Raw genomic sequence first — 16,208 nt, forward strand, 5'->3', positions numbered from 1 at the left:
TACTTTTCACAGGCTTATCGGTTCATCATATATAATTTGATGTATTGACTTCAGTAAACATTTTAAATGTAAAAGTATAATCACACTCCACCTTCTTGTTTTTACAGTATGGAATTACTTACATCAACAATTTGGTTACAAAAAAAACCCACCACAATCATGATAGTGACATTTCAGTGACCCAGTACGGAACTGAGAACAATTGGTTTCTTCTTGTTTACAGTTTCCACAGAAAAATATATTTCAATTTATAGATTGGAGTGTTCATTGGAAACAGCAATCAGCCTGATTAGAACTTCTTTTTTTGGTGGTGATGGAACATTTCAAGACAGGTGTAGGTCTCAATTCACTCATCAGGCATTGCTTTAATTTTATCATCTGATCTACACCCACTTGCCAGATACAATTAAAAACTCCCCATGAATGCAAATGTGTATAGTGAGGTGAGGTGTGATGTACTCAACTGGACCTGGTAGTGGGTACCAGTGCAACTAGCTTGTCCCTCAGCGCAGTGGCTGCATTGCCCAGCAAGTCTGTCAAGATGGTCTCCCAATTTTAAATCTTAACTGTGGACAAGACACAGCTGTTCCCACTTGAACAATGTGCTGGAGCTACACATGGTGGGCTTCAGTAACGTGTCACTCTCATTTTAACAAGTAGTGTAGTTGATTCATTTTACGATTCACCTGAAAACTGTGAGAAATGTGTCAAAGAAACCACCGTAAACAAACCACAGCAGCTTCATTAAAACAATATTTTTCAAAAATGAAATATAGTTAGAAATATTTTCAGTATGTACGTGTGAATTGCTTATTAAGTTGTTATCTTGAAGTCAGTCAGTTACAAATCTGTCATTTTTATATTGTCAGAAATTATTTCTTAATTAATTTAAACATGAATAATTACACTCAAAAGTGGATCATTTCGCCTTTCTTACAATAAAGTATAAAATAGCTGACAGGCCTAAATCATATTATACTCTTTATTTCAAGTGTGACCAGAAGAGTAGGGTGGCTCTTGTGAAATGCATGGGTTGATAAAAAACATTCATGACAAGATTGTGACATTAGGTTTAGGGAAGCAAATATCAGGAGTTACTGAAAGTGGGTATTGGGGCCAATGCATCTTAGTTCTTGTCAATGGCATCAGCAGGTCTTTCATGGCCTGTGTAACTTGCCATTCGAGAAGTGCAATGTTCTGTCCACATGTCATCTCTATGCCAGTGCCTTTAAACTATCATATGTTTGTTTCCTCAGCCTGCAATGCATTCTCACTTCTGATTGGTCAACAAAGACATAGCTAGTTGATACAGTACTACACCTTGCTCAACTATCCTATTTTGTTTTTAAACACTTTTGTTTTAATGCTTGTGTGGAGAACAAGTTTAGGCAGACAGAAACTCTTTTACTAACTGAGAGATTAAGACACTATTGTTTGAGTGACAATCATAGCTCTTTTTAAAGTTGAGGTAATATGAGTTGATCCAGGTTCTTTATCTGATTTGTTCACTAATTAGTCACACTGAAGATTCAGTAAGTGTTTTATAGATTTACCTTAAAGGGTATATAAGGACCTTTTTATTTTATTGTGTTGCATGTTCCCATGTGTTGCTACAACTGTTACGTAAGGTGTGTATTTTTTTATTTTTTTTATTTTTTTTACATTTTGACCACTTTTTTAAACTTTTAAATTGCATTCCCTGCCTCAAGATGGCTTCACATGTACCTGCATGGACCTCTCAGAACTACATTTCCCATCACCCTCCTGCTCACTGGTAAATCCATCTCAGTTACATATGTGAGCAGGAGGATGATGGGAAATGGAGTTCTGAGAGATACATGTGAAGCCATCTTGAGGCAGGGAATGCAATTTAAAAGTTTGAAAAAGTGGTCAAAATGTAAAAAAAAATTATAATAATTAAAACAATACACACACCTTATGTAAACAGTTGTAGCAACACATGGGAACACGTAACACAATAAAATAAAAAGGTCCTTATGTACCTTTAAAAACAGTCAAACAAAATGCAGAAGGTGCAGCTCAGGCTGTAGCTCTGCTCATGTTCATAGTGGATAAAAATAAACTCCATCAGCCATTTCAGTTCCCAGTAACACCTGCTGCGGTCTGCTTAAGAAAGGAATTTTAAAGCCTGCCAAGAAACTGTTCATTACATTATTTGTCTTACTCTGTGTTAAATCCGATACTCACTATTTTTTGTTGCCAATTTGCTGTTAAACTGCCTTGCAGGTGGTTCAGTTACATATATATATATATATATATATATATATATATATATATATATATATATATATATATATATATATATATATAACATTATCTTTCCAATCAATGGGGTCTCTTTTGTTTAACCCTTTAAGGTCTGTGGTACATTCTCAGCACTGCTGGCGAATATGGTCATATTCAAAAATTACATTTGGTAGATCTAAACACTCTAGCCATGTATAAGTGAGGCTCTTTACTGTATTGTCAGGTTTGTTTCTGTTTTAATTGAAATACTGGACGAATTTAGCTTAGCTCTTGTGGTAAAACTGTAGGAGGCTGTGTGGTCCAGTGGTTAAAGAAACGGGCTTGTAACCAGGAGGTCCCCGGTTCAAATCCCACCTCAACCACTGACTCATTGTGTGACCCTGAGCAAGTCACTTCACCTCCTTGTACTCTGTTTTTCGGGTGAGATGTAATTGTAAGTGACTCTGCAGTTGATGCATAGTTCACACACCCTAGTCTCTGTAAGTCGCCTTGGATAAAGGCGTCTGCTAACAAATAATAATAATGAGTGCTAAAGGTGTGCAAAATGTTAAAACTGCACCACCAGTTTTATTAGTCAGCGATGACTAAGACTGGTGGTGACATCATGTCGTGGTGAAGATCACGTTAAAGCAGCAATCTGTTGATTTGGTCTTTGAAAACAACCAATGATTTTAAGTATGTGAAGCAAAGGCACATATTTTAAAAGAGAAAAATCCATGTTAATCTTATAAAATGAGAGGCAAGCAACTTGGTTGTTGAAGCAACCTTAAATTACTTTACTTAGATGTGTGGTTCTAGTTTTCTAAAATGTATGATATGTGTGAAACAAGCCAATATACAAATGTTTTGTTTTTATCCAGTCGGTCTTGTTTTATAGCAGGATACTGCGAACTTACAGAACTGAGTATAGAAGTCAGATGTTTTTAAAATATTAACCTAGTGACCAAAAAGCATTTTCTTATTTTCTTACCACTTGCAGTATTAGCTCTTCTTGAAATAGTATCTGTGGGACTTTAGGTGTTGTTTCCATTTCATTTTAACACAATTTGTAGCTACTGGGAGAGTGGGAGTATTTCTCTGAAATGATCATGACCGCTCATCATAGCTTTTAATAATAATTTTCCACAGGACCACACCAACTCATCTAACAATTGTGTTTCTTTCTTTTAATGCGAATCAACTAGTAAAAACAGGAAGGAGATCAGACAAATGTTTCCTTGTACTGCTGATTTTGTTAAAATGTTTTTGTTTGTTTTACAGATTAAAAAAGGGTCAATTGCAATGTTCCAGATAAACTGGTTTCATTCAGCAGACTTAAATCAGAATGTTGCGTTCAATTTTAACCAACAGGGTGTCAAAAGTACTAACCTTCACGCGTCTGTACCTACCCTGCACTTTTAGCTTCACCAGGATATTTTCAGTCTTGGCAATGGATGAAGGAAAGTACGGACTTCAGTAGTATTATGCGTTTGTAAACATATTTACTCCACCACAATGTCTAAATACAAATTGAGATGTGATTGTTGGACTTTAGAGATTCTGCTAGCTGTTTGTTTGTGTGTTTTGTGGAGATCTGTTTTCAAAGTTGTTTGCATTCAAAAAAAGAAAATGTTTTAGAAATGTATTTATTTTTTGTTTTTCAGTTGCAAAATAGTCACATTTTACAAAGCATGACCCTTAAAATATAAAAAATACAAATATAACAAAATACATTTTTATTTACATTATATTACATACGGTTAAATCCTGGCATGAAAAAGATAAAAAAAAAATAAAAAGCGTTTGAATCGATTCGAATTAAGGTACATTGTTTTTATATTGAGTATTTTGGAATCCTAACTTCTGGTGTGTGCACATAATTCGACAGAACAGATAGTTAAACCTATCTAATTTCTACTGGATAAACAGTAAAAAACATACTCCAGATCTCTGAATATGCACCTATTTTTGGATTAGTAGATTAAAGCAGGTTAAACTGAGCCCCCCACATGCTCTCATTTTATACAGTAATCTGCTGAATTTCACGAAAGCTTTGTCTGGGTGGTCCACTGTAACTACAGAGGTCTTGAAAGATACGTGCCATTTGGTCGTTCTGGTTTTCATCAGAAATCTCCAGGTTCCCACTGCTGTAGCTATGCCTCCGAGCATTCACAGCATCCAAGAGCTGCTGGCAGTTCATTTGTGTGATCTACAAGATGTGAAAAGAATGAATATGGTTGAATTTCCAGGTCATTTCCAGCGTGTATTTCTCATAAAATTACTCGCAGGTAATGCTCGACCTGCCATGTTAGCTACATGTACATAAAGGTAATCAAAATGTTACTTTTATATTACTGTAATGATATATTATTTTCTTTTTTCTTACTGTATTGAATTTTGATTTGAATTTGTATCTGTATATTTCCTTTGTTCATTTGTAAAATATAAAAATAATTGTTTACAATAAAAATAATGGTACTCAATAACAGATCATTTTAGTTAAAGATTCCTTTATCACCCTCACACATGTGTTGCATGCCACGATTGATCCCCAACATGGGTCTTGATTTTATGGTAATCAGAAAAGCTCAGTCAAATTCTGCACAGGTATAACTTGCCCCAGATTTAAAGGTAAAAAGACCACATTACAGTTTTTTAGAGATTTTTTTTTTGAGCAGCTTAATAAATGTAGTTTTATGTATGTTACTGACATTACACATTACAGGCACTACAATTCACACCCAAATGTCTGCATTGTTTTGTTGCTGTTTGTTCAAGATCACAGACAAGCCTGACTGCCTCAGGATCACTAACTTGCAGCTCAGGTATAATTTGCATGGTACAGGAAACACATGTTGTACAGACAATGTATTTTAATGTATTAATACAGTGGAGTACTAAAAGAGTGTAGTCTCTTTTGCAATCCATTCCCTGGTCCTTTATTATGTTCAGTACCACTTTAATGGTTTACTTATCATTATATAGCTGACCTTAACTTTGAAGTCTCAAAAGATACAAAGCAAAAGTTTCCTCAATATTGGTCTGTACTTCTTAGCGGATCTTTCTGGGGAACAGATGAATGAGCTTTTCCAATGTAAGAGACACATTGTACAGTACAGTATTGGGGAACTGCAGACCAACATGCAGCTCTATAAGATATGTTTCCAGGTAAGAACTTATTTAGAAATAAAGTTGAACTAAACAATTATAAAAAGGGGAGTGAAAAGGCTATTGAATCGAATGAATTAAAGACAGGGCCATTTTGTTTATAAGTCCTTCCTGTTTTTTTAATGCACAGTTCTGTCTCAAAATAAAGTACTAGGAATTTTTTTTTTTACCTGCACAATGAGTAGCTTTTGGTATTTCATACGGTGAGCGTCAGGGAATTCCTCTCCGAAGCACAGGGTTACTGTGGGATCAGGAGCCGGGCACCGATCTTCCTGGTACAGCTGCAAAGCTGGAAGGAAAAAAAAGATGTAATTTGAGTGTCTTTAGTTCTGGGACAAATATTCCATCATTGCTTGAAAATCATTCAGAGAAAAAAAAAAGATGAACAAACCAACATAATAACATTACTGTCCAAAAGAAAAAAAAGACAAATGCCATTGACCCTTGTCAAGTTAACTTCCCTGTCACCTAGTGGTAATGTATTCCCTAAAAGTTGAAATAAAGAAAACACTATACTGTATGCCAATGGAACACAACAGCAGATGTGGCTAACCTTTGTTTTGTTAACAGAGGTATGCAAGCTCAAGAAAGGCTGTATTATTTGAATTTGTAATTAAGTCTTTCAACGCTATTGCAGTAGAGACAAGTTAACACCAGCATTTATCATACTTTCTACTGGTGTAAGGTGTGCTGCAAATGGCACACAAGTTCAATTATTATGATCAATTGGAAAAAACCTCTGCCCAATTTTGCAGCATGTGCTAAGGCAAGCACTTAAAATATGTAATACATTGTAGGAAGCGGTCAAAACCAAAACGAAAAAGCATGTTACCTGTCAAAAACCTGCTGGTGTCGAAGATTTTGACCACGGCGTCTCTCTCCAGCTTGTTGGGGCTGTCACTGTAGGGAGAGTACAGGCCACTCCAGAACACCCTGCTCTGGCACAGCCTCTTGATGAAGATGCCCTCGCGGTTACTGCGCACCAGCACCCCCCGCTCCAGGTGCCCGAAGAGCTTCCTGGTGACGTGGCGCTGGCGCTCGTTTTCGATGATCTCCGCAGGGGGGAACTTCACATTCTGCAGGCTGTCCGACCCGTACAGGAGCTCGTTGGCGACGGGCGGATGAAATGGAGAGATACGGCAGCCGTCGCTGTGAGTGGTGAGGGTGCTGTCCACCATCTTTCCTCCGTAGTAGAAGGTAATCACCATCTGAGAAAAGGCTGTAAGAACAAAAGAAGCCTTTAAAACACACCCAAAGTGCTGCAAATAATATAAACTGGAGATCTACTGTAGTCATTTTATAACAAGGCTTGCTTGTTTCGCAAAATATATACCAGAGGTAGGTTGAGGAGCAGTAGGCTGCAAGAGTCCACTGTTGCAGTGGAATATCATCCACAGCCCTTTTATCCATTTAAATTGATGTTTGGATTTTAGTTTATAATTTATACTCGGAAAAAATGTGTTAGATATGTGCATATACATAACTGAGGCAATTTCCACTGAGCTAAGTGTAGCAGTTTCTTGTAATTGTAACAGTGCGGAGGCTGGGTGCGAACTGGCAACCCAGCACAATGCAGGCAAGCATCTTAACCACAATTCAAAAGAGCCGGGCACTTACAGTAAAAGACAATTCATACCTGCATTGAAATTCCCAGATGCAGGATGTTCTTGCATCACTGGCAATGCTGTGAAAACAAACACAAGATAAAGAAATCCATTCCCTTTTACACAGCAGACATATCTACTGTATATATATTTTACCTAGTCATTTATAGTATTTTATGTTTTAAAGTGAATATGTGTGTTTTTATTCCTTCCCCATGTAAAGAACCATTTTGCATCCATGCTGTTAATTACACTAAATTAAGACATTGATGCAAATAGTGAAGAACTTATATATATGTATACACACCTCAATTATTTGGCTTTTTTGGTTCCGAGTTTTGTTTTACTAAGAAAATGAACCACATTAAATGTACTTTTAATTATCAGTATGGTTAGGTTAGTTAGCTAGTTGCAGGGCTAGCACAAGTACATCATGATATTACTGAGTATTCAATAGACAATGTAAAAGGGAATCTACACTTTCTTGTACATGTGTTAATGTAAATGGGAGCTCACTTACAGCTCATGTTTGGTGGTAGCCACCACTCCTGCTGTGGTTGACTCCGGCATGTCTCCTGTGGAGGGGAGTGACTCCTCTTGATTATGCCAAGGTACTCGTCGACTGATGACTGTTAGGAGAAAAAAAAATGCTTTGTTAAAGAAAGGAACAGTGGGGCTACCTAAAACAGTGCTTTTGTACCTATGATATAAACAGTGAAAATTACCACTATCTTCAGGATGGTTAGGCACAAGAACAGTTTTAGTTTGTGCTTCTTAAAACAATTTGAATTCTATTGAAACTCATTCAAAATGGTTGTGTATCATTTACTAACAATAAAAAAGTTATTGCACCTTTGTAATTGCCTTTGAGTTTGCAATGAGTTGGAATTAGCTACTGTAGATTCATTGACTGGGGTTTCTTTGACAAAGTTTAATGGTATACCAGTAAGATCAAAGTGTGGTGTCACAGAAATGTTTAATTATTTAAAAAATAAAAGAAAGGAAAAGTCTTAGACAGCTTGTGCTGTTTAAGATTATGATACATGGGAGGAAAGAGCAGTCAACCACAGCTCTCCAAATGCAAAGGTATAGACTTTCACTGGACAGACACAATCCACACAGATATACAGTATGCAGTGTAGTTACCTCTTTTATGAGCTCATCCAGTTCCGATGGACTGCACTCCATGTCTGTAACATCACTGCAGCTGCTCCCATTCATGGCTGCAGCTTTACCTGTTTAAAAAGAACACTGTCTTAACTATCGATAACTACCTCAATATCATAGATGCCATTCATTTAATGTAAGTGAAGCACTTACATTACTCAGCCAGTGTTTGGTTTGTTTAAGCTTGGTTTTTGTTTTGTTTAAATATGTTAACCATCAGAGTGCAGTGGTGCAGCTGGTAGCACTAATGACATTGGCAGATGCACACGGTTTTAATAAGACGCTTTGATCACTAAATATTCCTGGTGCAGGGAATGTTTATGAGAAACAATGATCAAATCCTTACATTTCTGCTCCTCTTCCGGGACGATCCTGTACACCTTGTAAGGTTCGGATATGTCCAGCTGTGACCTCTCTGAGACTTCTTCAAAGTCGGGGCTCTTGTTTAAAGCACAGCGAAGCCTCGTCTTCCACGTCGCAGGCTCAGCTTTATCTCCCTCCTTAAATTTACCTTTAAAGACGGCCCAGGCCTGAAAAAAAATGTGCACATTACAAATCATTGTATTGGCTTTCTTAGCAGTCCAATCAAACAAAATGCACGTTGATGCTGGTTCACTATACTTCAAGAAGGGATACAGTACTGGTTATTAAGTGATAATTTTTTTTTATTTAACTTGTTAGTGTATGAAAGCAGGACAATTACTTTTACACACTTTTATAATGTATTGTTCACATCTTAATATTAAGTAATGTTTTTACCCAGTATTGTATTGCATTTTAATTGATTTTTGTATTAAATGTTTTAATGTTTGCTATTGCTTGTATAGTATCAATAATTACTGTTATGTTGTACCTGTGAAGCATCAATTTATTGTGAAGGGTGCTATATCAAATAAAGATTGATTGATTGATATTACATTTGTATTATGCTACTCCAGTTTACAAATCATGTTGGTATTATTAGTTTTTAGTTATGCTGACTATTATTGAAATTATTACGAATTGTGAAAACGTAAAGGAAATACTCATTCCTTTCCGTTTGGAGCATTGTTATTATTTAATAACATTCTTTATATCTAAACAATAGAAATTTGGTAAGAAATGAAAGTTTTTTTTAACATTGATATTTCTGTTCATAATTTAAATTGCAGATTTTGTACAATATAGTTAGCAGAGTGGAAAACTTACAGTGTTTAGAATAATTTCCATTCACGTTTCCCAAATGCTAATATAATCAACGTAAACTAGCATTTTTAGTGAAAATTTGAATTGCCAAGATAGAAGGGTTTCAATACTGTTGGCACCACTGCATGTGTTTTTGTAGCTTTCTGTGTTTTGATGCGCAGTATCTGTAGCATAGATGTATGTAGCATAAAGAGGTACAGTACGCATCCTCACACGTAACTCTAATATTCAAACTACCACACGTGACACATATATGTACCGTATTTTCACTTTACATACTTTAAAGATGGAAGCGTCGATTTCTTGGTTGTAGTCCTGTTTTCCGGCATGTTTCCAAGGAATTCGGAACATGGTTTTCTCTTCATTTTCCCACAAGAGTCCGGGATACAAATTGCTTTGGATCTGCTCAATCAGCCACTGCCTAAGACGTCTTCCACCAGGGTTTCTGTCAGTCATTCTGATTTCAAATTGAACGAAACTATTAAACTATAGTACAGTATGGAGTTACGTGCTTTATTGTGTCTTCAAAAAATGAAATATGTGACCTAGAAAAAATCAGTTTCCCTTGTATTTCTGGACTTAACAATAAATAACTGGTGTAAACTGTTTCCGCTTTTTACACCTACTGTAGTAATGTAATTTAACCTCGGTAACAAAAGCTTTTGTTTGTTTGTTTGTTTGTTTGTTTGTTTCCAGGTATAGTAATAATAATAATAAAGAAACTAAACAAGAACCGGTTTAGCTTTGCTGTGTTTATCACATACAATTCACGTTGCCATATATAATACTATACCAAACAATTTTATGAAGACATGAGAAAATATTCTAAAGCTAACAAGTAGGTTAGAATATTTTGTAAAAACTGTTTTAAGAGCAGCAGACTAGTAACATGATCATAAGACAACTAAAAAATACAGATGCATCGCTGATTTTGACTTAAATGCTGGAGAGTCTTTTCAAACGGGGGGGTTGGTAGGTAATTACATAAATCCCGTTAAAAAGCGAATCGTATGTTCCCTTGGTGAAAACTGAACTAATAACTAAACCTCACAAAATATAAAATAATACCGTAATGTATATGGACTTCTGTACATTGACCTAAAGCAGAAAAATCCGAAAAAATAAAATAAGAGTACAATTGTTGCTTCATTTTCAGTATATATATATTATGTATCACAAAAACTGCAAAGTCAAAGACCATGTCTAAAATGTATAAAACTGTGTGACAAAAAGGAAAATGTTTACCTGATTCGCTCTAGCCGCGCTCAGTTGTTCTTATGTATCGTGTGTCCTTAGTTTAAGTGTAGCTTGTCAGTTTGTCTCGTATCATGGGTTGTACTTTAACAGTACCGATGACAAATCGTTCACATTCGTTTATAAACACCAAGCAGAGACCATTCAATAGCAGAGATTTGTGTCGGTGAAAATTATTGGACCCAGGGGTATGACTAATATGCGTGGTGATCCAATCACACTGAAGAAGGAAGTTGTCCTTGTCCAATCAGCAGAGGAGGGTCTGACTCTCTTCTTAAAACTTAAAACTTTTCCGAGAAATCAAATGGCAAGGAAGACATCCACCAACCCACTTTCTTAAGAAAGGGCGATGCTTGTATACGTTATGTTTAAATTGATTAACCTTTTAGTGTTATTCTTTAAAATGTCGTTTTAAAAGTTTCATTACAATTGGATATGTACAGATAATAAATAAAGCATAATCTATAGTAGAAGTAAACCACATACTACACTGGCAAGTCCTATAGTACTTTTACGTAGTGCAATTGATTGATTAATTATGATAAAACTGTAAAGCCTTTATTTTGCCATCATTCATATAGCTTGAAAAGTCACTAGAGCTACATATGCTAAATAAGGTTCTTATTAAGTTTCTCTAGCGGTTCTTTAGGTATATGCAAAACTGTAAAATGTGACACAGGAAACGGGGCTGCTCGTTGTTCCAAGGGTCAAATCAATACGGGAGGTAGGGCTTTTTCTTTTAGAGCCCCTAAACTATGGAATGCTCTACCTCCATGTGTTAGGGAAGCTGGGTCTGGGTATTTTTAAGTCTAAACTTAAAACACATTTTTATAAAATGGCATTTTTTATCTTAGTGGTTTTAATGCTACATAATTGCTAGCTTTTAATGATGATTATTATTATTATTATTATTATTATTATTATTATTATTATTATTATTATTATTTGTATATTTTATAGGCTGAAAATGTCTGGGCTCTTATTTTTATGTATTTTATTGTATTTTTATGTATTTATGTACAGTGTCTTGCGATAAATGAAATAAATAAATACATAAACATTGTGTACATATGAACATACACTCACCTGCTGGGGATATGTATAAGCTGGTGATAGTAACACACACTTATCAGTAACAGTAGGTTATATACAGTATTTTTCCTGCATAGGGTTCCACATGAGGCTGTGTGGTCCAGTGGTTAAAGAAAAGCACTTGTAACCAGAAAGTCCACGGTTCAAATCTCACCTCAGCTACTGACTCATTGTGTGACGCTAAACAAGTCATTTAACCTCCTTGTGCTCTGTCTTTTGGGTGAGATGTAGTTGTAAGTGACTCTACAGCTGATGCATAGTTCACACACCCTAGTCTCTGTAAGTCGTCTTGGATAAAGGCGTCTGCTAAATAAACAAATAATGTCTTGATGAAGAACATTGTAATGAACCACAAAAGTGTTTTCTTGCAGGTGAAATGTAGGCTTCTTTTATGATAGCATATGTTATCAGTTCAGTACAGCTGAGTTTCCAATACATTTCATTTAGTCAATTCTATAACCAAAAAAATATAGTCAAAAATACTAAAGAACAATTATAATGCAGCGACCAATGCAATTACAATGTAATGCCTATTTTACCGAATAAGAGTTACATCAAGGATGATGATGATTATTATTATTATTATTATTATTATTGTTATTATTATTATTATTATTATTATTATTATTATTATTATTATTATTATTATGATCTGTATATTTTATAGGCTGAAAATGTCTGGGCTCTTATTTTTATGTATTTTATTGTATTTTTATGTATTTATGTACAGTGCCTTGCGATAAATGAAATAAATAAATACATAAACATTGTGTACGTATGAACATACACTCACCTGCTGGGGATATGTATAAGCTGGTGATAGTAACACACTTCAGTACCAGTAGGTTATATACGGTATTAGAATCAGCCATGTTTTTCTTGCATAGGGTTCCACATGAGGCTGTGTGGTCCACTGGTTAAAGAAAAGGGCTTATAATCAGAAAATTTCCGGTTCAAATCCCACCTCAGCCACTGAATCATTGTGTGACCCTGAGCAAGTCACTTAACCTCCTTGTGCTCTGTCTTTCGGGTGAGTTACATCAAGGATACATAACAAAACTATTCATTAGGGAAAATCTCATGGCAGTTATTTATCATGTATTTTATTTTATTTTTATTACAACGCGTACTATCCCCTTATAAAATACGTATACCCCCTTACAATCCCCATTAATGTAAAAAAATTATTTGGGATTTAAAATATAACCTTAAAAAATAAGGGACAGTTTTTTCAACTGTTTTATTCCAAAGTGTAAAATAACCTTACTGATAAACAGCCTCCATATACCCTAATATTATGATCATATTATGATAAGAAGGTTGTTTTTTTTTAATGTATTCTCATTTTGTTGATCATTAATGAACATTTCTGTACTGTGGGTGTCGAGTGATTGAAAACGAGACATTTTGTGTTTGAATTGAAAGTAATGGTCTCGAAGAGTCAAATGGGTCAAAGTTCAAGTATATTTTCCTGTAGAGGAATTATCACTTTTTGACGTCACTGCTGTGGTATTATGCCTTTTTTTTTTTTTTTTTTTTTTTAGAATGGCTCAGGATGCAGATATAGCCTTCATCCATGTATATATATATATATATATATATATATATATATATATATATATATATATATATATATATATACATACAGTACTGTGCAAAAGTTTTAGGCAGGTGTGAAAAAATGCTGTAAAGTAAGAATGCTTTCAAAAATAGACATGTTAATAGATTATATTTATCAATTAACTAAATGCAAAGTGAGTGAACAGAAGAAAAATCTAAATCAAATCCATATTTGGTGTGACCACCCTTTGCCTTCAAAACAGCATCAATTCTTCTAGGTACACTTGCACAAAGTCAAGGATTTTGTAGGCGTATAGTCAGGTGTATGATTAAACAATTATACCAAACAGGTGCTAATGATCATCAATTCAATATGTAGGTTGAAACACAATCATTAACTGAAACAGAAACAGCTGTGTAGGAGGAATAAAACTGGGTGAGGAACAGCCAAACTCAGCTAACAAGGTGAGGTTGCTGAAGACAGTTTACTGTCAAAAGTCATACACCATGGCAAGACTGAGCACAGCAACAAGACACAAGGTAGTTATACTGCATCAGCAAGGTCTCTCCCAGGCAGAAATTTCAAGGCAGACAGGGGTTTCCAGATGTGCTGTCCAAGCTCTTTTGAAGAAGCACAAAGAAACGGGCAACGTTGAGGACCGTAGACGCAGTGGTCGGCCAAAGAAACTTACTGCAGCAGATGAAAGACACATCATGCTTACTTCCCTTCGCAATCGGAAGATATCCAGCAGTGCCATCAGCTCAGAATTGGCTGAAAACAGTGGGACCCTGGTACACCCGTCTACTGTCCGGAGAAGTCTGGTCAGAAGTGGCCTTCATGGAAGACTTGCGGCCAAAAAGCCTTACCTCCGACGTGGAAACAAGGCCAAGCGACTCAACTATGCATGAAAACACAGGAACTGGGGTGCAGAAAAATGGCACCAGGTGCTCTGGACTGATGAGTTAAAATTTGAAATATTTGGCTGTAGCAGAAGGCAGTTTGTTCGCCGAAGGGCTGGGGAAAGCGGTACACGAATGAGTGTCTGCAGGCAACAGTGAAGCATGGTGGAGGTTCCTTGCAAGTTTGGGGCTGCATTTCTGCAAATGGAGTTGGGGATTTGGTCAGAATTAATGGTCTCCTCAATGCTGAGAAGTGCAGGCAGATACTTATCCATCATGCAATACCATCAGGGAGGCATCTGATTGGTCCCAAATTTATTCTGCAGCATGACAACGACCCCAAACATACAGCGAAAGTCATTAAGAACTATCTTCAGCGTAAAGAAGAACAAGGAGTCCTGGAAGTGATGGTATGGCCCCCACAGAGCCCTGATCTCAACATCATCGAGTCTGTCTGGGATTACAAGAAGAGAGAGAAGCAACTGAGGCTGCCTAAATCCACAGAAGAACTGTGGTTAGTTCTCCAAGATGTTTGGGCCAACCTACCTGCCGAGTTCCTTCAAAAACTGTGTGCAAGTGTACCTAGAAGAATTGATGCTGTTTTGAAGGCAAAGGGTGGTCACACCAAATATTGATTTGATGTAGATTTGTCTTCTGTTCACTCACTTTGCATTTTGTTAATTGATAAATATAAACTATTAACATGTCTATTTTTGAAAGCATTCTTACTTTACAGCATTTTTTCACACCTGCCTAAAACTTTTGCACAGTACTGTATATATATATATATATATATATATATATATATATATATATATATATATATATATATATATATATATATACACACACACACAGTATATCCCCTTATAAAATACCCCCTTGCAATCCCCATATAAAGGGTAGCAAACTTTGCACTGGGGTAAAAGGGTAAATACAGATCTAACCCAAAGCCTCAAAATTGATATCTGAAATGGAGCCAGCATAGGACACGACATGTAAATGATAAGAGCAGGATTCAAATTCAGATACATATTATTAGACAATCTGACTTTGTATGCAGTGTAAAACGGATATTCCAATAAAAACAAGTGTAGGTCTCCTGGCTACATTTAAACCACTGCCAAAGATAAAAACATACAACACATTCACATTTACATGTGCTTTAAGTGAAACCAAATGGACTGGTGGTTACACAAAATTTAATCTGTGGTATTAAATAATAACATACAATAGATGTAATCTCACTTCTTTTACCTAGTATTACTTCCTGTAAATACCATCAAGCCACTCTCTTCTCCTTTCCTAGTCATGATTTTCATAAAGACTTCCTTCGCTTACAATGTTACTTAATAGTGTGCAGTAGTTTAGGCTGTTAAACTGGTGCTTTCTAACTGCTGTTTTACTTGTTTTAATAACCATCATTGTATTTCACGTTTGGAAGATGTGCTGAATTCTACCATGGAAATTTCAGTATCTCATTTACCGTTGCCAAAACAAATAGGGAACTAATCCGATTAGGGATTGCGTCACTTTGAACTTTTTTTTAACTGTTTTGTTTGTGTTTTTTTTATTTTATTTTATTCACTCTGATACAGATTGCCCCAAGTTGTGTACTCTAAACCTCTAGCAGCTTTATATCACATGTGTTTCTAATTTAAATGTACTGTCCCTTAGAGTTTGTTAACCAAATGTAATATTGACCTATAGTCCATTTTATTAGGACATATACCTAAAGTTAGGTAACCTGATTACAGCCTCGACAACTTGTCATTGACTCCACAAGGTGCTGGATGGTGCACAAAGTAACTGTCATGCACCTCAAACTATTCACGCACAATTTTGCCACTGAATGGATGCATTATACATTTTGTTGAACCATTATGCTTACATTAATTAAAAGCTGGTTTAAAATAACTACTTTCACTTCTGACAACTCTTCATTGACTTAGTAATGCAATAAATGCAATGCAATGTTGACATAACTTGACATTTGAGTCACGAACGGCTAAATAGCCTTCCAGTAATGAG

The 16,208-nt window shown here is 35.7% G+C and overlaps 1 protein-coding gene across 1 annotated transcript; it reads right to left on the reverse strand.

Moving 5' to 3' along the window:
- Window positions 1–3,877: 3,877 nt before the first annotated feature.
- On the reverse strand, window positions 3,878–10,774 carry LOC117424121 (interferon regulatory factor 8). The gene is made up of 9 exons (XM_034040220.3): window positions 10,617–10,774; window positions 9,651–9,828; window positions 8,533–8,716; window positions 8,166–8,254; window positions 7,540–7,648; window positions 7,052–7,099; window positions 6,248–6,634; window positions 5,586–5,704; window positions 3,878–4,456 (listed from the first exon to the last, which is right to left on the reverse strand). The coding sequence occupies exons 2-9, from the start codon at window positions 9,825–9,827 to the stop codon at window positions 4,268–4,270; spliced, it is 1,302 nt and encodes a 433-aa protein (XP_033896111.1). The 5' UTR covers window position 9,828; window positions 10,617–10,774; the 3' UTR covers window positions 3,878–4,267.
- Between the last annotated feature and the right edge of the window lie 5,434 nt (window positions 10,775–16,208).

The sequence above is a fragment of the Acipenser ruthenus genome, chromosome 19, assembly GCF_902713425.1.
Source record: "Acipenser ruthenus chromosome 19, fAciRut3.2 maternal haplotype, whole genome shotgun sequence".
NCBI classification, from domain to species: domain Eukaryota; kingdom Metazoa; phylum Chordata; class Actinopteri; order Acipenseriformes; family Acipenseridae; genus Acipenser; species Acipenser ruthenus.